The sequence below is a fragment of the Oryctolagus cuniculus genome, chromosome X (assembly GCF_051225735.1).
Source record: "Oryctolagus cuniculus isolate XC-2025 breed Fujian yellow rabbit chromosome X, ASM5122573v1, whole genome shotgun sequence".
NCBI classification, from domain to species: domain Eukaryota; kingdom Metazoa; phylum Chordata; class Mammalia; order Lagomorpha; family Leporidae; genus Oryctolagus; species Oryctolagus cuniculus.
Window position 1 is genome coordinate 47,363,972 of NC_142888.1, and position 22,022 is coordinate 47,385,993.

The 22,022-nt window shown below is 40.5% G+C and overlaps 1 protein-coding gene and 1 long non-coding RNA gene across 2 annotated transcripts in view; one reads left to right on the forward strand and one right to left on the reverse strand.

The window, feature by feature from the left end:
- The window catches only part of LOC149119632 (uncharacterized), a 28,255-nt gene extending 15,242 nt beyond the window's left edge, over positions 1–13,013 (reverse strand). The window contains exons 1-2 of the long non-coding RNA XR_016227758.1: positions 8,391–13,013; positions 5,180–5,265 (exon numbers count right to left, since the gene is read on the reverse strand). This is a non-coding gene — a long non-coding RNA (uncharacterized LOC149119632). The remainder of the gene's footprint in view (positions 1–5,179; positions 5,266–8,390) is intronic.
- The window catches only part of AR (androgen receptor), a 187,898-nt gene that overhangs the window by 86,915 nt on the left and 78,961 nt on the right, over positions 1–22,022 (forward strand). Inside the window, exon 2 of the mRNA NM_001195724.1 lies at positions 4,863–5,014. Coding sequence (NP_001182653.1) covers positions 4,863–5,014 — 152 coding nt within the window. The remainder of the gene's footprint in view (positions 1–4,862; positions 5,015–22,022) is intronic.

Below are 22,022 nucleotides of genomic sequence, written 5' to 3' on the forward strand. Positions count from 1 at the left end.
CATAATTTGTTTAACCTTTCTCCCATCACTGGACATTTATAATTTCTGCTTTAAAAAACAAAACTTCTGTGAGCATTCCTGGCACACATGTACACAAGTTTCTCTAGGATACAAACATGGAACAAAGACTGTAGTTGGAAATTTCATTTCTAATGCCCAAAGGTCAGCCCAAGAGTCAGAATTGCAATGAGCTCTTTGTACACACTAGGCTGGAGTCAGTGTTGTCCACAGTATTTTTCCAGAGAGAGATGGAGGCTAGCCTGGTGAGGTCAGAAGTTATCTCAGACCTTTAGTCAGAGTGCGTTTTGCTTAGAAAAAGTCTAGATTCTAAAATTCCCTTCATTATTATTCTCATCTTTCTCCCTTCTTTTGTACAAGGTATATTTTATGAAACTCATATCTACCAAGCAAAATATTAATGGATTTTTAGTCTTTTATGGATTATAAATTTAATTCAGTTGAATCTCTTAAACAAGTAATGATTTTTTTAAAATATTTTTTATTTATTTATTTGACAGATAGAGTTACAAACAGAGAGAGAGCAACAGAGAGAAAGGTCTTCCTTCCGTGGGTTCACTCCCCAAATGGCTGCAACCGCCAGAGCAGCGCCACTCGGAAGCCAGGAGCCAGGTGCCTCCTCCTGGCCTCCCATGCGGGTGCAGGGGCCCAGGGACCTGGGCCATCCTCCACTGCTATCCCAGACCATAGCAGAGAGCTGGACGGGAAGAGGAGCAGCCTGGACTAGCACCAGCGACCATATGGGATGCCAGCGCTGCAGGTGGAGGATTAACCTACTGTGCTACTGCACTGGCCCCAAGTAACTATATTTTAAACATGAGGGATCTGAAAAAAAGTTGATAGAAATGCCTATTGGGAAAATACAATGTATATGTATTTAATTTGTTGCATCAAAATAAGCTGTGCATTTTTCCATGAAATTTTTGAAGTGTCCTCATCTTACTATGGATGAAAATTTCTATTTCTCTAAAATGTTTTTAAAATAAGAACACTCAACATGAGGTCCACCCTCCTAACAAACGTTTAAGGGCACAATACCATGTTATTAACTGCAGGCATAATGCTGCACAGTAGAACCCTAGAACCTATTCGGCTTGCTCAACTGAAACTTTATACCCATCGACTAGCCACTCCCTGCTTCTCTTTCTTTAAAAGTGCGTTGCAGGGCTGGCGCCACGGCTCACTAGGCTAATCCTCCACCTTGCGGCGCCGGCACACCGGGTTCTAGTCCCAGTCGGGGCGCTGGATTCTATCCCGGTTGCCACTCTTCCAGGCCAGCTCTCTGCTGTAGCCAGGGAGTGCAGTGGAGGATGGCCCAAGTACTTGGGCCCTGCACCCCATGGGAGACCAGGATAAGCACCTGGCTCCTGCCATCGGATCAGTGCGGTGCACCGGCTGCAGCCCGCCAGCCATTGGAGGGTGAACCAACGGAAAAGGAAGACCTTTCTCTCTGTCTCTCTCTCTCTGTCCACTCTGCCTGTCAAAAAAAAAAAAGTGCATTGCAAAAGGACTGTGGGGAGCAACTCGGACTAGACTAAGTTACTGGAATTAAGACTTATTCTATGCATCTGCTCTCCCACAATATGGCGCTGAGAAGGGAGTAAACAACTTCTACGCAGCTGTCTCTCGCCAACTTGAGTGATGACCTGCAGGAGCTGATCCTGCTCCTGATTGGAGGAGAGCAGCGTACTCAGCGTGTGGGTAGCAGAGTTGGGATTGGTGGAAGAGGACTATAAAGGAGGAGAGAGATAACATGCACGAGGAACATCTAAAGGGAACATCCGGATAACATCTGAGCAGCCCCCGAGAGAGCCGGCCGGCAGTGTGCCACTCCCCCGCGGAAGTGGGGAAAGTGGCAGGGGGAGCCGCCCTTCCACAGAGGTGGAAGGATCGGCAGCCAACCCGGGAAGAACCAGCAGCAAACCCGGGAAGGGCCGAGCAGACAAAAGAACAACACAGGGTTTAGTGTTGTTCCTCCACGAAGAGGGGGAGCGACAAGGACCTCTTATTTACTGTCTGTATGTTTCCATTTTTTTAATCTGTAATTTATTTTCTAACCATAAAATCATCATCATCATCATCATCTCACCCATACATGCCTTTTAAGAAACAACCCTGTCTTTAGGTGCTTCTACATCTGTAGCAGTCTGCACTCTGCTTTATTATATCATTCACTATGTCCTTTTACATCCTATGCTTCCTTTGATTTTGCTCTACCAGATGGTATATTGTTCAGGGTCAAGCACAGTACCTTGATCACCACTATATCCCCAGGACGTGGTGCTGTACCTAGTCCATAGGACTAAATACTAAGAACTGAGTGGAACCCACTTACCTAACTTCAACCTCCAATCTCAGAACACAGTTTATCAGTGGTTAAGAATCCTTACTTAGTAGACACATTTACCTAGTATGGAATCCTGGCATTGCCACTTATAGAATCATCTGGGATAAGTTTACGTTGAGAATCAATTTCTTCTTCAGTGTAGGAATGATACAAGGCTGCATGGCAGAGTTGTTTGGAAAATTAAAGAGATGATGAATAAGAATTAGCCTGGCCCATGGAGTACCCAAATCCATGCCATATTGATTTTATTTCAGCTGTTTGTAATAGTTACAGAAGTGAAAAAAGTGTAGAGAAGGAATATACATTCAAAAAAATAATTATGCTCATTTTTGGGACTGAGGATGGGGGGCACAATTTTTATTCAAGGAAATAGCTTTTTATATATTTTATAATATTTATTTTAAGTTAGGTTTAATAAAAATAATTTAAATGCAATGAAATGAATTAATTTGAAATGTTCAAGTTTTGATAGATGCATATGGTCATACGACCATCACAGTCAAGGTACAGAACATGTCTACCATCTTCGAAAGTTCTCTTGAACCCTTTTACAATCTACCTCTACCTTGGACCCTTGCCCCAGAAAACCTCTAATGTTATTTTTATTTAAAAATGCAATTTAATTATAGTATTTTTACTTATATTTATGGTGTAGAATATTATAATTTGACACATGAATAAAATGTGGAATGGTCAAGTCAGGGTAATTAGCATTATAGCCAAATGATTAACATTCTTAGCGTTTGATTGAATTGTATATTGGGAGTGAGCTCCTTTCCTGTGTAACTTATGACTTGGCTAGTCTTCATTTTGTGAATAGACTCTTGCTGGCTTTTGAGTCGCAGTAGGGAAGGGAAGGCTTATGTGCAGAAATGATAAGCCACTACAACAAGTTGCTGGGTTTGCATTCTAGCAGAACTTTTTGAGTGCTTTCTGTTTTACTTGAGACTTGAATAAATACTAATATTTGTACATTGAAGATTAAGTGCTTGTAAAGTATAGCCTGGGTAAACGTTTTCTTTGCTCTTGCCTTTTCAAGACTGTTCATTGGAGTTTCAGGAGGATACCTTCCCATGCTTTTTGAAATTCTGTTGACAATGTTGACTGTGAAACTAATCAGCCATTGGTAGAAAGTAAAGGCAAACTATCTGGAAGACAATAGGATAATGGAAACCATGTTGAACTTGGAGTCTAATAGCAGTAGATTTGGTATCCAAATCATCCTAGCATTCTCTTCTCTGAGCGTTATTGTTTTCATCCATGCAATGCATATAAAGAGAAAAATAAGCTTGTCTCACACAGTTGTTATGAGGTGTTGACGAACAGAAGCACCCAATGTGGCCAACCAGTTCCTCTTTTCCTTACTTCCTTAGTAAGAAAGAATTACTCAAACTATGGCAGTGACATTCCTATGGGTAACAGTGTGGGCAGTTATCATCTATTTGAGGCAAATTTACACTGCAGGTCACTGGAGGTTTGTTTAAAGGTTAGATATAGGACATAGGGAAGATGGAAGTTGGCATTTAGGTAGTGAGAACCATGTTACATATGCTACAACTTGAAGTAATTACTGTGGGAGACTGCAAATCACCCTTTCATGAATGTTTTAGAACTGGCTTGCTGGCCCCTCTCTTTCACATTCACCTGGAAGAAGCCAAGCACAGATATTTTTGAAAATAGGAAGTTAGGCTAGGTGACTTCTGAAGCTTTGTCTTTGCCCAAGGAACCTATGAGACTTTTAGTGGCCCAGAGTTTTGATGGTAGCTGAAAGGATATTCACCATCTCTGTACATCACTTCTCAATGAGAGCCTAACACATAGAGATTCTGCTACTTTACATTGTAGAATGGGGGAAGAGGGATGTCATGTGCTGTAGAGAGACTCCCAAGGGGAGTGCAAGAATGGAGGAAGAAAGACCAAGGAACATTCGTGTAATAATATTAATCATCCATCACTTATGTATCCATTTCAAGAACCTTTTATCCACTGTTTGATTTATATTTCCACTCACAACAGCAACTCAATAGGGTGAATGATATTATCCCTCCTTTACACATGAGATTTGAAACTTAGAGAGCTAACACAAAGCACATTAAACTGCTTTGATATGCAGTCTGCTTTGGCCATGGTCTCCCTTTGGGTAAGGTAAGTCTCATACCATTTAATTGCCTTGAAAATGTTGCCTGACTGCCACTTTAAATTATATACCTTAACCTCAAGTTTCCTCACTCCATCCTTCACTCATTTACATGGAGCCTGTGAGATTGCCTAATCCCAAAGAATTTGTCTAACCCCTTGGCAGGATCCAAAAGTTCTCTGCCCACCTCACAGAATTCCCAGGGTAATTCAGCTTCACAATGATTCAATGCAGAAATAGGTAATACTTCCAGCATATATTTTACTATTGAAGACCTCAGATTTTTGCCTTCCCATTTCTGCCTTGCATTGACATGTGTTGCGTTGTTTTGTGTTTCTGTGTGTGTGTATGTCTTTCCAGTTTGGAGACTGCTAGGGACCACGTTTTGCCCATCGACTATTACTTTCCACCCCAGAAGACCTGCCTGATCTGCGGAGATGAAGCTTCTGGCTGTCACTATGGAGCTCTCACTTGTGGAAGCTGCAAGGTCTTCTTCAAAAGAGCCGCTGAAGGTAAACGGTTTTATACACTCACTTCTATTTCTATTTCCACTTTACCTTCCCGAGAGAGCCAACAAACATCCAGTGCCCAGGATTTTATCATCTCACGTACAGGGTCAATTGACAAGACTCTCTCAAATAACCTATGAGCCTAAGGAAGCAAATTTTCAAACTTACCAGTCCCTGGCTTCAAATGCATTCATTTTACAGACAATGTAAGCAAGGAAGGTGGCTACAGCTGGGGCTTGGGGATCAAGTAGGTCCTAAGAATGAAATGAAAATTAAAAATTAAGGATTTGAAAATATTTAGTTCCCTCCCTGCTTATTTTCCACTCTGAGGCCTAATGATGGGAAAATGTCCCTATTAGCGGGGTAAGAAGTAGGAAAAGGCCAACTGAGCCCCCCTGGCGTGTTCTCTGTGGTTAATAAAAGACTGTTTCTTAGCAAAGACTTCTTGGCCTCGACCCCAGAAAGGCAGTATTCCTGCCCTGCTGTTCGCCAGACAATCATTCTTTGCACCTGCTCCCTCCTGCAGCTGCCTCCTTGGGACCTCTTTTTGTGTTAATAGCTCCTGTGTAGGGAAGACCTAAAGTAAAGTATTCTCCTTTTCCAGAGGCTGCCCATTGGTCGAGAACCCCAAGCTAAATAGCATCCTATGTGTGGCTAAGTGGACCCAAAGCCCTGGCTCTTTACTTTTATTCAGCTTAGAACTCATCTACAAAGGTGTTCGGCTTATGTGCTACAGCAGAAACTTCCATTTCCAGACTTACCGTACATGCCAGTACCACATTCCTAACCACCCTGGGATTCAGCCTCCTATGCAGTCATTTCACGCCCACCCTCTATCTAGGGCTTCCCCAAAGGGACACTAGTGAGCAATCCCTAGACAGAAGTGTCCTGCCCTGGGACCAGACCCACTTGTTAAATATCTGTATCCCTCCCCAAGTTCCCCATTTTCCATGAAGGACCTACTTCCTGCTCAGACAGTGTTTTTTTTTTTTTTAATTTAAGTTATCCTTCACTCTCACTTGCCTGGAAGTGTTGAGCTCCAAGTCAGAACCCAAACCTAGAACCTGTCCTTACGTAGGGCTAATAACCTTGAGGAGAGTTTTAAATGACAGGGATGTAGGGCATTTCACCAGGAGTGTGCTGCCATTCACTAGAGGATGGCAGAAGCACCAGAATCTTGCACTGGGAGAAAAGGGAGGAAGTGAGTGCCCTTTATCTTCTTATTGGTAACCAACCAGTGATTATTATAGTTTCATCATTTGGGCTGCATAGTAGGAGCACCTATAAAGCAGAAAGCTCTTGTGTTTCTTTCCAGTCTTCTAAACGATAAGGAGGTAGCATTTGGCATTACTAGAAATATGCTGTATAATCCACTCCTATGCTCAAGTGGCCCATTCTGCTGTTCATGGTGAGCTAATATGAGTTCCAAGGCCCTAGTGCCTAGGCCTAAACAGTTCAGAAAGAGCCCGAGAGCACAGTGCCTTCCTTTCTTAAAAGTATGAAAGGATGTCTGCCACAAAAAGAAGTGAGGAGCAATTCCAGAAACTTCAGATCACCTCAGCTAGCCCCTGTGAGACCCTACTCCTTCCCTGTATGCTGTCTTCCAGTAGGCACTGTCTATAGAGTAGGAAATGAACCGGTGAAGAAGCAAATTCAATAGTCAGATACATTAGCTTATACTTATGCTGCCTCTAGGTTTTACAAATCTAGGTCATCAAGTTGTTATTTTTGGAAAACAGGGGAAATGATCACAAATGTATTGTGAAAAGGAAGATTTTAATGTAGTATCATGCACCCCACATGGGAGCTTTCTACAGAAGTTAGGGCTGAAGGCTGGAGGCAGGCTGAAAGGGCAGCTGCTGGGGCTGCCTGGGAGTAGCTGTGCTATAGTGTGTTTCCTGGGATATTTGAGAACAGGGAAGACAAGAGGTGGGGTGGAGGGGGAGGCAGTTGCCCAACCTAGAGAACACGTGAAAAGTCCAACAAGATATCAAAATGCTCCAGACCATAGTCACTTAAGGAAACTCAGTAGTATTTCATCGAGAAAATGAGCCTTTGTGAGCTCATGGAGTCAAATGCACTTGACTGTTTTACAACGTGTTGTGGTGAGGATCTCTTTTGGTCATGTTTATTAGGGGTTCTATGAGCTTCCTGTACTAGGATGTCTCTGTCCTTCTCTAAACCTGGGAAATTTTCTGCTAGTATCTCACTAAAAAGGCCTTCTAATCCTTTCTCCCTCTCCATGCCTTCAGGAACTCCTAGAACCCGAATGTTGGGTTTTTTAATAGTATCCTGAAGATTCCCGACAATATGTTTTAGATTTCTAATTTCCTCTTCTTTTCTTTGGTTTGATTGTATATTTTCCTGTGCTCTGTCTTCTAAGTCTGATATTCTCTCTTCTGCTTCACCCATTCTGTTTTTAAGGCTCTCTAATGTGTTTGTCATTTGATCTATTGAATTCTTCATTTCATTATGATTTCTCGTCACTATCACAGTTTCATGTTCTACTAGTTATTTCATTTCATTTTGATTCCTCCTTAATATTTCATTTTCACGAGAGAGATTTTCTATCTGGTCCATTAAGGATTTCTGTAGTTTGAGAATTTGTTTTTGAGAACTTCTTAATGTTCTTATCAATTTTTTGAGATCTGCTTCTTGCATTTCTTCTATTTCATCATCTTCATAATCTTGAATTGGGGTGTCTATTTCATTTGGGGGCATCATAGTGTCTTCCTTGTTCTTGTTACCTCGGCTTTTGCGTTTGTTTGGCATATTGGAGATATTCTTTGGTTTTTTCTCCTTATACTGTGACTCTAGATTAAGAGGACTGTCTGCTTTTGATGGATCCTTAGAGGCTGTGATGGGTGTGGCCAGAGAGCTCTGGTTCTACAGGGTTAAGGGTGTGCCAAAGGTGATTCACCCTGATTGTTCTCTTGCTCGCTCTCACTCTCTCTCTCTCTCTCTCTCTCTCTCTTTTTTTTTTTTTGACTCAGTTGGGACGTAATTCCACACAGCTGAGTGGAATTGAGAGTAGTTGATGTATGAAATCTGGCCCCTGTGGGTATTCGTTTGCTTACCAGAGTCAGGTTTTTCTGCTTGGCTAATGAGGGGCACCCGCTTTATATATGCAAAATGGCACGCACTGCTTTACTTACGTAAAATGGTGCCTTCCCCTTGTCTTGCTCGGCTTTGTAAGGTGAGTGGAGAGAGAGGCTAAATGTCAGTGCTGGTTCCCCTTATTTATTCGATTTTTTCTCTCCTCCAGCCAGCCTGGTGAACTTTCCCCAATGGGGTTTCAGGCCTCGTTCTCTGCAGGCTTTTTCTGCCTTTCCCCACCAATGTCTCGGGTTACAGAGAGGTAGAGAGGTTTTTAGCTCACCTCCCCTTCCAGCGCTGGCGCGCAGACTCTGCAGCTCCAGTGGGTCCGGTGGGTCCAGCTGCTCGGCTTCCACGTGGTGGGCGACCTTGCTCTCCCCATAGGTCCTCCGAGTCACAGCCACTAGATCTGGAAGAGTTTCCTCTGCAATTTTTCCCTGATCCTTTTCCTGAGGCTACCGTAACTCCACTTTTATTAAAGTATCTTTTCCCGGACTGTCGGTGTGTGCCCTCACTATTCTGCCATCTTGGCTCCGCCCCTCGACTGTTTTAAATATAAAAAGTGGATTACTTAAAAAAGCCATGGAGAGGGAACTTTCTGAGCCCTTTTGGTTGTTTGGGAATATGGACCCCAGATTCTGGTCCTGAACCCTTTGAGAGATAGGAAAAAGTGGCTTAGAAGTGCGCGCACACACACACACACACACACACACCCCAAAGCAAAAAGAAATTTACTGGTGTTTCATTTGTCTTCTCATCTGTAAAAGTTTGGATACTTCGGTTTATTGCCATTGCTATCTCTATTTGAAGGCTGGGGGCTGTCTTACTACCCAAACAGAACATTTATTGTCTTGTTTATTATTTTTTTCCATTTTTATGATGTTTCATTATTGCCCCAATGGCCTTTCTGAAGGTGGTTCTGAATCTGCCGTATTGAACTTGGAATTCCACCTGTTTTGGAGAGCGTAGGAGCACAAATCTTTCTCTGCTTCATTGTTTGCTGTTGTCAGTTAACTCAGACAAAGTATTTAGAGCTTTGATTATCACTTCATTCATGACTCAGAAATCTCTAGACTGGGCACAGGTACAAGACTTAAAAGCCTGACATCAGACAGAAATTCATTTCTAGCTTTTGGTGATTCATAAAGCAAGCAGCTTTAATGCTGTCATTGGTACAGAGCTCAGCCCAGAATCACTTGTAATCTGGTCAGGGTTTTTGTTGAAGAGGAAAATGGGGTGAGAGCCCCATATTTTCTCATTGTCAGTAATGGGTGGGGTTGAGGTGCATGCGGGGATGGGCAGGGGTTGAGGTGCATGCGGGGATGGGCAGGGAAATATCTGTGCATTGTTCTAAGGAAAACTAATACCAGGCCATCGGGTAACACCACTAAAAACTGTGTGAGAGAAAATTAGTGAATGCACTCTCAGGGCAGAGAGCATGGGCCTAGTATAGGGGAGTGAGGGTGTGGGTATTATTGAGGATGGTCTGTTGGTTAGAAAGAGGTATGAGAAGAAACAAATGTTTTGTAGAGTAGGTGGGGTGAGTGAAGAGGTAAAGAAGTAGAAATCAGATAGTATCTAAGAGGCCAGGAAATCAAAAGAAGATGATGCCTATACATAACAGTAACGACTCAGAAGTTTAGTTGTATAGTTTTTAGCTAAGAAATTCCATCCTTTGATCCTGTTTTTCATTTACAAAATAAGGTAGCCTGCACTGGATGTTTTTAGAATGGCTTTTCAGCTTAGGCTTTTTGTAACAATTCTACAAGTTGTGAACATCATGGCCATTATTTCAGCAAACACACACACATTTATACCTGTATGTGCTTTTCGTTTGCCTTCCTACCAGATGGCAAATCTCAGATTCTAATCCATTTAAAATCAGTATTCAGACGGGATTGGAGTCAACAAGGAGAGGCACACTGGGAATGGGCTGCAGTAAAACCCAGGACTCTTGAGATTCTCCTTTGTGATCATGGCTGGATAACTTCCTTTCTTTCCATTTTCTCATCTGGAAAATAAGGATATGAATCCCCATCTCTATCTCATCATGTTTCAAAGAGGGTTAATTAATTCATCATGTGCATTATGTGCTCAAGAATTTACTATTTTTCAGACATTTTCTAGTAAAACATTGGAGATTGTACATCCATTTGTTTTGTACACATGGAGCGCTGTTTGGTACACATCATAAAACTGAAACTGTAGTTTACATTCTGAACTCAAAGAATTACACCATCCTCACTGATGTTTACAATAGGTCCCAATTTAGTTTCTTTGGCAAATTTTATATAAGTATGGCTTTGATTCTCTCCCTTGCTTCAGGTTTTTGTGAGAGAAGAAATGTAAGTGAACCCTCACTGAACCCTTTCTGTCCTCTAAATCCACTCTTTCTCACTTCAACTCATGTGGCATAGAATGTTCCTTCTTATTTGGAGTCTTGCAGAGTTTTTGATGCTTGTCAGTGTCTTCTTTACTTGCTGACTTCTCAAGTAACATTTCCCAGGGGCAAATTAGTTGCGCTAGGAGGATCTGCTTGTAGCTTCAACAGAGCCTTGATCAGGTATCTTTGGCCAAGGAGCTGACTGATCCTGACTTTGCAACTTGTAGAGATATTTTCACAAAGCTCCTGTTATCTTTCTGTCTCTGTTTTAAAATGACACTGCTAGGGTTTAAATCAAGGGTTGGTAAACTTTTTTTTTCTCTAAAGGATCAAGTAATAAATGTTTTAGTCTTTGCAAGTCATATGATCTCTCTGTCTAAGCAGCCATAGACAAAAGATAAACTAATGGGTGTGGGTATGTTCCAATGAAACTTTATGAGCATTAAAATTTGAATTTCATTTAATTTTACATGCCAGTAAATATTATTTTTCTTTTGATTTTTTTCTAACCATTTAAAATGTGAAAATCATTCTCACTGTTAAGCCTCACAAAAAGTGGTAAACTGAATTTGGCTTGTGGGTTACAGTCCAATGACCCGTGTTTCAGATGGTCATCGCTGCACTTGAAAATCTGCATAGCGAATTTTATACTGCTATTTTTGTAACTCTGTAATTTATCTAATTTTATAAACTCTTCCCAATTAGAAGCAGGCATTTGACACAGCAGTTAGGATGCTGCTTCAGATGCCCACAGCCCCTGTTGGCATGCCAAGACTGGAGTCCTGGCTCTGCGTCTGATTCCAGCATTCTGCTGATGTACATCTTAGAAGGTAGCAGATCATCGAGCACAGACTTGAGTCCTTGGCACCCACGTGGAAGGCACAGATTGAGTTTCTGTATCCTGGCTGTGATCTGGCCCAGCTCTGGCTTTTGTGGGCACTTGGGGAATGAACTGACAGATAGAAGATGTCTTTCTGTCTCCTGACTTTTCAAAGAAAAATAAGTAAATAAATGGAAATGTATAAAAGTCTTTCCAGTTGGTCAAAGTTTGTACAGAATGTCTCTTCTGATGATCTCTTGGTCTTAAGCTTTGATGCTAAATAGGAGGGGAAAAAATCAACAAATCTAAGAATGCTAGTATGAGGTTCTTTTTTTTTTCTAATGATCTAGTAAATCACTCCCTCTCGTAATATCCAGAGGAGTAATTAAAAACATTTCACACATTTTCTAGATTTTTATACTGTAAGCATGTGAATAACTATGAAATATATGTGAATGGGTTTTGCTGGATGCAGCATATACTACACATGAGGAAGAGGAAGTCTTTGTGGGTTTTCTGGGACCAGGTGTTATGGAAAAACTCATTACATAATCTAGGGACCAGGAGGGCAACTGAGTTATGGATCTGCCCCATGATTCTATGTCTTCACACATTTTCCAGCTTAACTCTGGTCCTCCCTGTGGGGAGCAACTCAGACTAGACTAAGTTACTGGAATTAAGACTTATTCTATGCATCTGCTCTCCCACAATATGGCCCTGAGAAGGGAGAAACAGCTTCTACACAGCTGCCTCCAGTTCAACCAATAAACTGTAGGACTTACTCCTGATTGGAGGAGAGCAGCATACTCGGCGTGTGGGTAGCAGAGTTGGGATTGGTGGAAGAGGACTATAAAGGAGGAGAGAGACAACATGCACCAGGAACATCTAAGAGGAACATCTATCTGAAGGAACACCTGTGCAGCCCCCGAGAGAGCCGGCCGGCGGTGTGCTGCTCCCCCGCGGAAGTGGGGAACGTGGCAGGGGGAACCGCCCTTCCACGGAGGTGGAAGGGACGGTAGCCAACCCGGGGAGGGCCGAGCAGACAAAAGAACAGCGCAGGGTCCTGTGTCGTTCCTCCACGAAGAGGGGGAGCGACACCTCCCTGTAGTAAGACTGGACCAACAGCTTACAGAGTTAAGTGTTTTAGCCCTGTGACTCATTGAAGTTGGTGCTCACCCAAGTCGTTTTCAGTGTTCAACTTGAGAACCATGGCAAAAATTTGTCATTGCTGCTGTATGGTGTCCTGTGCCTGCTCATTTATAGCATGTGCATTTTATGAAACCATTAGCAAGAAGCTGCTATAACACTTGTGCCACCAAGTAAATATCTATAATGTTTCCAGCTCTTTTTCATTGCCAGATCTTTTTTGATTGCATTGCTCCCTTCCACATGTCTTTTTGATTTTCTAGTCCCTTATCTTTTTTGTGTGCCCACCCATATGAGGATGCATGTACTATAGCCAGAAGTTTCTTCATTGTCTCAAGACAATATCTTAGCAACTGTCAAACTGAGAGGTTCAGTTTTTGTAGTTGGATGCTATTGCAAGGGTGAGTGTTAGGACCACTTTCTCTTTGGAGGTCAAGTTATGTCTTCCTGCTCTAGGCTGTAGTTCCATAACAAGAAACATTCTTTCCTTTTGAGTAATTTCTAAGAGAAGCCATTACTGTTAAAAAAAATAAAAAATAAAAGGCTCTTGGGAGGTAAACCAGCAAATGGAAGCCTCTTTCTCTCTCTCTCTCTCTCTCTGCCTCTCCCTCCCTGTAACTTTGTATTTCAAGTAAAATAAAAATAAATCTTAAAATAACCTAAGATTGAGAGGTGAATGGGTTTATAAAGGAAACAAGGATTACTGTCAGTCCATTGACTTCCAGTCTGCCCTGTGACTACTGAGGCACTGCCTTGAAATAACTCTACCTCCTGGCTAGACTAGTGCCTGCCTGTCTCTACAGAATACCTCATAAGAACAGATCTGGCACTAGTCTATTCATGTATTCAGTCAGTAAACATTTGTCAATGGCTTACTGCATACAGAGTGTTGGACTTACATACTCAGGATACAGAGCATGCATTGAGGAGCTTATCATATCTAGTGATCATAATTCTGGCTATCATTAAAGCTCTTCAATAAATAAAAGGCCACCAACCTTCTGGGATAGAGGAAGAGGTCATCGCCTTGGTTTTCCTAATGAATAAACCAAGATTTTGCCAGTTAACCAGCCTAGGTTAGGGAGGTTGTAAATGGAATTTTGAACCTAGTCTTCTGTGACCAAATGCAGCATTCACTTGGCATCACCACAGCTGCCCCTCAAGTATTTAAATTTACAAATTCAAGGTAGAAAAAGTATTATGGCTAGGCAAACAAAAAAGGCAAGAATGAAGAAGAATCACAGAGTCAGATTTGAGAGGAGGGAGTTAAGGAAGACAGAGTACTGTGGGGGAAAACTGAGGAGCCGTTAAGTAGCACTAGTGTCACAGAGAGCTTATCTTTCTAAGAAAGCCACAAAACTTAAAAACAGCTGGAAGTTTGTAAGGAGCTATCTTCATTAGGTGGGGTCAGGGCCATGTGGGCCATAGTCACCACCATACTTTATGGAGGGAAAGGTCTGATTCTGATGAAACCCAGTCTGGTAGCTCTTAATTCATTTTCATTGCCCAACCACAGACCAGTAAGCACAATTTAACACCTGTGCTCCTGAGAATGTTCCTCCTCATCACCAAGCTGTAGGAAGAACACAGAGATAGGAAGTATGGTTATAAATGGCAGAGACAGGAAGTGTGGATATAAATGGCAGGCCTGTGGTTCCTTGGCCCTTTGAGTCTTCTCGGAGGAGCATAGAGAGTGTTTTCCATGGGACCAGGAGCAAGAGAAATCTATTTACTTTCTCTTTGATGTCATAAAACAGAATACTGTCTTTTAATACAGAACTAGAAACTCATAAAGTCTAGGTTTTCTCTATGAATGTTTTAAAATTCTTTTCTTCCTTCCTCAGCCATAACACTTCATTGTGTTAAGAGGCCTTGATTTCATTGTGGTATGTGGATGTAGACCCTTGAGACTATGGGCCTCTCACAGTTCTTTAAGTTATATAGTCATAGCCCTATAGATCACTGATTTGCTGATTTCCAGAAGAGTTGATTCAGTCACCAGTTGTTTAAATGACTTGCTGTACTCAGAATCTCAGGAACTTTAAATGTTAACCTGTTGAAACTTGAAGGAAGAGAACTTAGAGATCTAAAAATCTGACCAAATCATTTCATGGATTAGGAAAACTAAGACCCAGAGAATGGAAGTGACTTTCCTACTTTCCTTGCACATTAAAGTTTCCATCAGAACAATAAAATGGTTGAACTAAATGATTTTGAAAATATCAACACAAAATATATAACAATACAGATATTTAACAATACTTTTTAATTGTAAATTTCTAAAATTTTATAGATTCTTCTTCTGTATCCATTGGCCAGTGGATCGGTTTTGTATGCATCATCCTTGGGAAGCACGCAAACCAGTTTCATCCTTATCTGCAAGACTTAATAAATGTGTGAGCCTGAGCAAATCACTTAACTTTTCTGTGCCTCCTTCTGAATAATAACGAGAAACAGAGCTACTGTAAGAAGTAAATGATGTGCAGCACAGCTTCTGGTGCCAAATAAGTTTTAGATACTTCTCCTGGAATGAAGCCTTGGTCATTGACACACATGCACTTATGGTGTCCCCTGTGAAGTCAGAAAAGTAAGATGGGTGATGGTATCTGTGGCAGTTCCCTAAGTAAAGGGGGTCCTGGGTTGGTATAAGATTCCTGGCCAACCACCTCTCTTTAGTGTTACTTAATTAGTGATGAGAAAGATCAATACCATTTCATCAGTATGTAACAAATGTCAGTTTCTTCCTTCCTGCTTCCCAGGACTCTGAGTAACATTCCCCAGGGAGTCAGGCCAGCACATGTTCATTGCTTTCACTGGATTCCAGGCTTTAGACGTGAAGGTATCAGAGCTCCCTGTCTCCATCTTGGTTCACAATAAAATAGTTCTGACCTCACTAGGCAATTCAAGTCCCAAGGCACAGACGAGGCAGGAGGAAAGGGAATGAAGGTCATAAATTATCCTCCATAATCTGCAGCCATTGGCTTCCATTGTCCAGCCAGAGGCGTGTCTTAAAGAAGACTGAGGCCAGATTCAATAGAAACCTGAGCTAGCACCTGTGTAAATAATTTTTAAAGCTTCTTTTCCTGAAGCCGGATGGATATTTTTTTAAAACCAAGCCAGATTATCTTATCTGGAGTGCCATCTCCTACATTCCTAGAGCTTTAGATCCCTGGGAGGGATGTGGTTTTGTTGTAGTGGTATTATTTTGTTTGTCTTTTTTGGTGGATGGTGGTAATGCATTCCAAAACAGGGCAATGTCTTAGGCCTGTAACTCTACCGTGTTTAATATGAAACTCTGGTGATATAACTGGAGTTTATTCTGTTTTTCATAGATTGGCTTTACATCTTTGAAACTGTACCCACTATCCAATTGTCATTCTTTTCAAAAGCAGACTACCCAAAACAAGAGGAACATATGACTTGTACCTGACTCCTGCCTGAGTCACTTTCAGATGGTGTTCAAAACCCCACATGAGGAATGGGGTTAGCACCCTGCCAAGGGCCCTCAGGGCCCATCAGTAAACAAGCTTCCAATCCTTGAGGTGTCTCAGCTGTGCTTAGCTTCAGAATACAAGCAGAGTTAATTCTTTATTTGTGTTGCCAGTGACTAAGCCCTCCTATTTCTTACTCTCCTACATGGCCTCTTCTGCCACCCCACCTTTGTACCCTCCTTGGCTCCCCAACACCCCCCCATACACACACCCCCACTCACTCAACCCCAATGCCTGTGTTACTTGAAAAGAATTGGACTCTTGCAATTCAACAAGTACTGCATATGCAAGTTTGAATTATGGTTCCAAAGGGGCATAGATAGATTTAGGAAGCAAAAGAGAGAAAGGAATGTGGAGATATTCAATGACTTCTCACCTACAGAGAGATGTTTAAGTCTTCTCTATCCAGGAATCTGCTACTGATGTAGGGACTAAAGATTTGATATTGAGTCCAATATTTGTTAACTGTGTAACCTTGGGAATATGACACCACACCCTCCAAGTCTTAGTTTTCTCATCTGTGAAAAGGAGATAATGGTGAACACGCTCAGGGAAGTTATAAGGATAACGAGATAAGGCAATCTGAAATTTTTGAGCAAAATACCATATTTCTGAAAAGAAAACGAACCAACCATGTTGATTGACAGTGCCTCCTAGTGTGTGAATGAGAAACCTGTTTCCCATCAAATTACAGCATGTTTTTTGGGCACCAATGATGTAGAAGGGCTAGTGTGCATAATAAAATGTATCTCTTTGTATTTACATGGATAATTTGATGGTGATTATTTTCAGACCTGGACAGTTTTGTGGCCTTACAGATGAGTGATTCATAAGTAGCAAAAATGAATAAAAGTTGGCTAGAACAGTGGCAAAGTGGGCAGTACAGAGCTCCCTACACCCTGGCCTTGTTCCCTAGGTAGAGGGAACTCCAGACTATAGGTGTTTGTTTTCTCAGAGTTATGTGACAGGAAGAAGGGCCAGAGATGAGTAGCTTTCACTCATTTGATATTTTCAAGAAGCATGCATTGTGTCAGCCCCTGTGTGGATCCAAAGATGAATGTGAGCCAGTCATGTCCTCAATGAGCTTCAAATGTGGTGAGCATCACTTCCAAGGTCAGCTGCAGATTTAACACTACATAGAGTTTCTAAGGGCAGCAGAGGCAATGTGATGGGACAGGAGAGAGAAAAATCTACAGGCACGGACCCCTCCCCCTAGAGACAATATAACATGGCTTGAAGGTCTTCCCCCATCAGCAGGTATGGAAACCTTGCCAATAAACAATAACAATGATGATAATAATTAGAACTCAGTCAATGTTTATGATGTAGGAGGTTTCTGCTTTCAGAATGGTAATTAACCTTCTTCCTGGATTCAGATAAAATCATATATAAATGCAAAATGTGTTAAAACTTGATGAAACAAAGCTTTCAGTTTGAGAAGTAAAGATATACCTAAGATTTTAAATAAGCAGAGCACCTAATGTTACTGAATATTTTCTATATGGTAGGCACTACTCTAAGTGCTTGCTTAATCCTCAAAAAACCTTTTTGAAATAGGGAGATACTCTCTTACTTCTCTTGCCTTACAAATGAAGAAACTGAGGCACAGAGGACTAAGAGAACATAAAACATCTAATTCATCTTAGTTCAACAAACATCAAGCATCTGTTCAATGCCAGGCCTTGTGTTTGGTGCCAGAGAGACAGCAATGAGTAAAGCATAGTCTAAATTCAGTGGTAGTATCAGCCTGTATGGAGACAGGTGTATATTCCAGGCCTTCCTCTAGATGCTGGGGGCTCAGTAAGCATGTGATAAAGTCCTTCTCCCAAAGATCTCAACATTTATTGGGAAATATTAATGGAGAAACCAAAATTAAATACCGCTGTGAAAAGTGTCATGAGAAAGATGAGAAATTATGCAGCAAATGATTGGCTTAAATCAAAATCCAAGAAAAAAAAGGTGCTATTGAGAATTACATAGCAAATAGTTTATTTAAATCCATGCTCAAAAGAAACAGTGTTTTCTAATCTTATCTCAGCTTTGTTGATAGCTTTCCATTTCTTATTCTATCCTTAAAATGGGTGATCAGTGTTTGTTGCCCACCCAAGTATGCTAAAACACTGTAGGGAGCTGCATGGCAAGATTCTTAAATATTTCTTTCATCCCGACACACACCACACATTTTTTTTTCTTTTTTCACCTTTACTCAGACTATATCTTCTGTCTCAAGTGCTTTCTCTCCACATATCCCTATCCTTAAGTCCTTCCCTCCTTCAAGGCCATACTCAAATGGTTTCTCCTCCTCCATGAAGCATCTACCCAAAGGAAAAATGCATCACCTACCCCTGTACACTCACAGCACTTCATGGGTGTCTCTCTTGTGGTACTTACCACTTCCTGTATTATCATTTAATAATGTGCTTACCAATCTTTTTCCTGTACTGTACTGAGCTCCTTAGCAGAAGTTTGAATTTGCTAAAAACTTGGCTTTATTTGTATGTGTTGAAAATCTTTTCTGGAGCACATTGTGCCCAGTTGGCTTCAGCCTTCAATCTTAAGCATGTGAAATCACATAACCTATCTGGAGATTTACACTTTTTACAAAAAGACTAACTACTTTTCTGCATTTTTCATAAACCTATCACTATAACATAACAGATTAAAAACTGTGTTCATTGCCTTTATATATCACCTTCATGTGTGCATAATCTACAGTCATTATTTTTTTCACATGCCTATTGTTGGAGATTTATTCATTCCCTGTACTTTGTATTCATGTACTTTTTTCTTTTTAAAATTTCCTTAGGTTCCACATCTGGGTAAACACAGGGGTTGTGGGTCAGAGCATATGGACCGTAAAGCCAATGTTGTAACTTAAGCATTCATGAGTGGTGGTTATACTAGAAAGCATCCTGCTACCCATGATTTGTCAGTGTCTGAAATATGCAGAATTGTTTTAGAAAGCTTTGCATCCAGAGACACATTCAGCCCTCACCAAGAAATAGTATTGGGAATTAGATTGCCAATATGACACTTAGCAGGACTCTGGAGAAATTTGATACTAGTCTCATATTTCGACAGAGAAAGAGAAATGAGAGGAGATTGCAGCAGCCAGGGTCACTGGTGATATTGCCTGTTGGAGAACCTTGTGGACAACGTGGACTTTGAGTGCTACCTGGAGCGCTAGCAGGGTGCAAGGTACCCACCTATACCCACGAAGCAAGAGCATATTGCCTGCTTACCATACTCCCAAAAAAGGCACCCAGTGAGTACTAGACTACCAAATGATGCTTAAGGGTGCTACACACAGAAACAGAGTTAGCCATCATGAAAGTTAGCCATTATGAAAGAATTTGAAGGCATAAAATCTCCTAGCAAAGGAAATCCAAATCAAACAATAGGAATATTGATGGAAAAGGCAAGTCGTTACTTACCAATAATAACTTTGAATGTAAATGACCTAAATTGCCCAATTAAAAAATAAATAGTGGCTGGATGGATTAAAAAGAAGGTCCACCTATTTGCTGCCTGCAAGAAACACACCTCACCAACAAAGATACACACAGACTGCAATTGAAAGGATGGAAAAAAGATATTCCATGCTAATAGGAAGCAAAAAAGCGCAGGAGTAGCCACCCTGATATCAGACAAAATAGACTTTAATACAAAAACTCTTAAAAGAGACAAAGAATGGCATTATCTAATGATTAAGGAATGAATTTAACAGGAAGATGTGACTATAGTAAATGTATATGCACCCAATACTGGGGTGTCTGGCTGTTTAAAAACAATGTTAAGGGATCTAAAGAGAGATGTAGACTCCAATACAATAATAATAGGAGACTTCAACACCCCACTTTCAGCACTGGACAGATCAACTAGACAAATAAATGAACAAACGTCAGAGCTAATCTACAATATGGAACAAGTGGAACTAACTGATATCTACAGAACATTTCATCCCACAGCTGAAGAATACACACTCTATTCATCAGTACATGAAACTTTTTCTAGGATAGACCATATGCTAGGCCACAATGCAAATCTCAACAAATTCAAAAAAAAAAATTGAAATCATACCATGTATCTTTTCTGACCACAATGGAATGAAGCTGGAAATCAACAACTTAAGAAGCTCTAGAAAATATACAAGTACATGGAGACTGAACAACATGCTCTTGAATGAACAGTGGGTCATAGAAGAAATCAAAAGGGAAATAAAAAATTTCCTGGAAACAAATGAAGATGACAACATAGCAAAACCTATGGGATACATCAAAAGCAGTGTTAAGAGGAAAGTTTATAGCAATCAATGCCTTCATCAAGAAACTGGAAAGACATCAAATAAATGATCTAAGAATGTATCTCAAAGATCTAGAAAAACAAGAACAAACCAAACCCAGAATTATGAGGAGGTAATAAATAATTAAAATTAGAGAATAAACAAAATTAGAACCAAAAATGATAGAAAAGGTCAGAGAAATGAAGAGCTGTTTTTTGAAAAACAATAAACAAAATTGATACACCATTGACTCAACAAACCAATAAAGGGAGGAGACCCAAATTAATAAAACTAGAAATGAAAAAGGAGATGTTACTATGGATGTCATCAAAATAAAAAGATTCATCACAATTCACTACAAATAGCTTTATTCCAACAAATTGTAAAATCTAGAAGAAATGGATATATTTCTGGGCACATACAGTCTACCAAAATTGAGTAATGAAGATGAAGAAAACCCAAATAGGCCAATAACAATAATGAAGAGTGAATCAGTAATAAAGACCATCCCAACAAAGAAAAGCCCAAAACTAGATGGCTTCACTGCTGAATTCTAGTAAACATTTCAAGAAGAACTAATTCCAGTTCTTCTCACACTATTCAAAACAATTGAAATGGTGGGAAACCTCTGAAACTCCTCTGAGGCCAGCATCACTTAAATTCCAAAATTAGAATAAGATACAAGAAAGAAAGAGAACTATAGATCAGTATCATTAATGAACATCGATGCAAAAATCCTCACCAAAAATACTAGCTAATTAAATTCAACAACACTAGAAAGATCTGGACCAAGTGGGATTTATTCCTGGTATGCAGGGATGGTTCAACATATGCAAATCAATAAATGTGATACATCATATTATCAAATTGAAGAATAAACGTCATATGATTTTCTCAATAGATGCAGAGAAAGTATTTGATAGAATACAATATCCTTTTATGATATATGTAGAGAAGGCTTCCTCTGACTAGCTTCAGAGACTTTTATAGCAGTGGAAGAAAAGGGCAATTTGAATGAGTAAATTCAGCTACTAGCTTTGAGCCTTATAAAAATTTTTGACTTCTTTAAGGGTCAGTTTTTTCATCTGTAAAATGGAAATAATATAGTGGCTGGAAACACCGCAGGTGGTGATGATTGTTTTGAAAATATTGCATAAAATGTAAGGTGTCATATAGATATTAGTTTCTAGTCTCTAGGAGGTCTCCTTATCACTGTAAAAACACCCATTTCTATTTTTAAATAAGTACTTGCCTCTGATCACCCTGGAACACTTTGCAGAGTTGCCTATAGAACAAACAGCCTCACATGTAGAGTACTGTACTATATACTCTTTGTAATAGCTTATTAATGCATTAAGTGTGTCTATCTCCTCCAGTCTGTAGCCACACCAGGATGACCATTCCTGTGAAGTACCTCCCAAGGCTCCTCAAAATGCATTTTTTATAATCCTCCCTCAATAATACACTGCAATGATAACCTGAAAATTAAATTATAATATGAGGGTACTTTAAAAAGTTCGTGGTAAATATGTATTATGAAAAACTAGGCATGGATTTCAATTTTTTTGCACCAAAACAAATACCTTTTGAGTTCATTTTCCATGAACTTTTTCAAGTTCTCTCTTGTGTCCAATCACTTTTGTATGACACAGGAAATGACAGATAATTTTATTTATAAAGGTCATTATTGTCTCCCAGCAAGAGAGTAGTAGGCAGAAAATGATGAAGAGAGACCAAGGGGAGTGCCTTCCCCTCACAACTCAGCTTCGGGTCTTAATTGCAAGGACACTAGA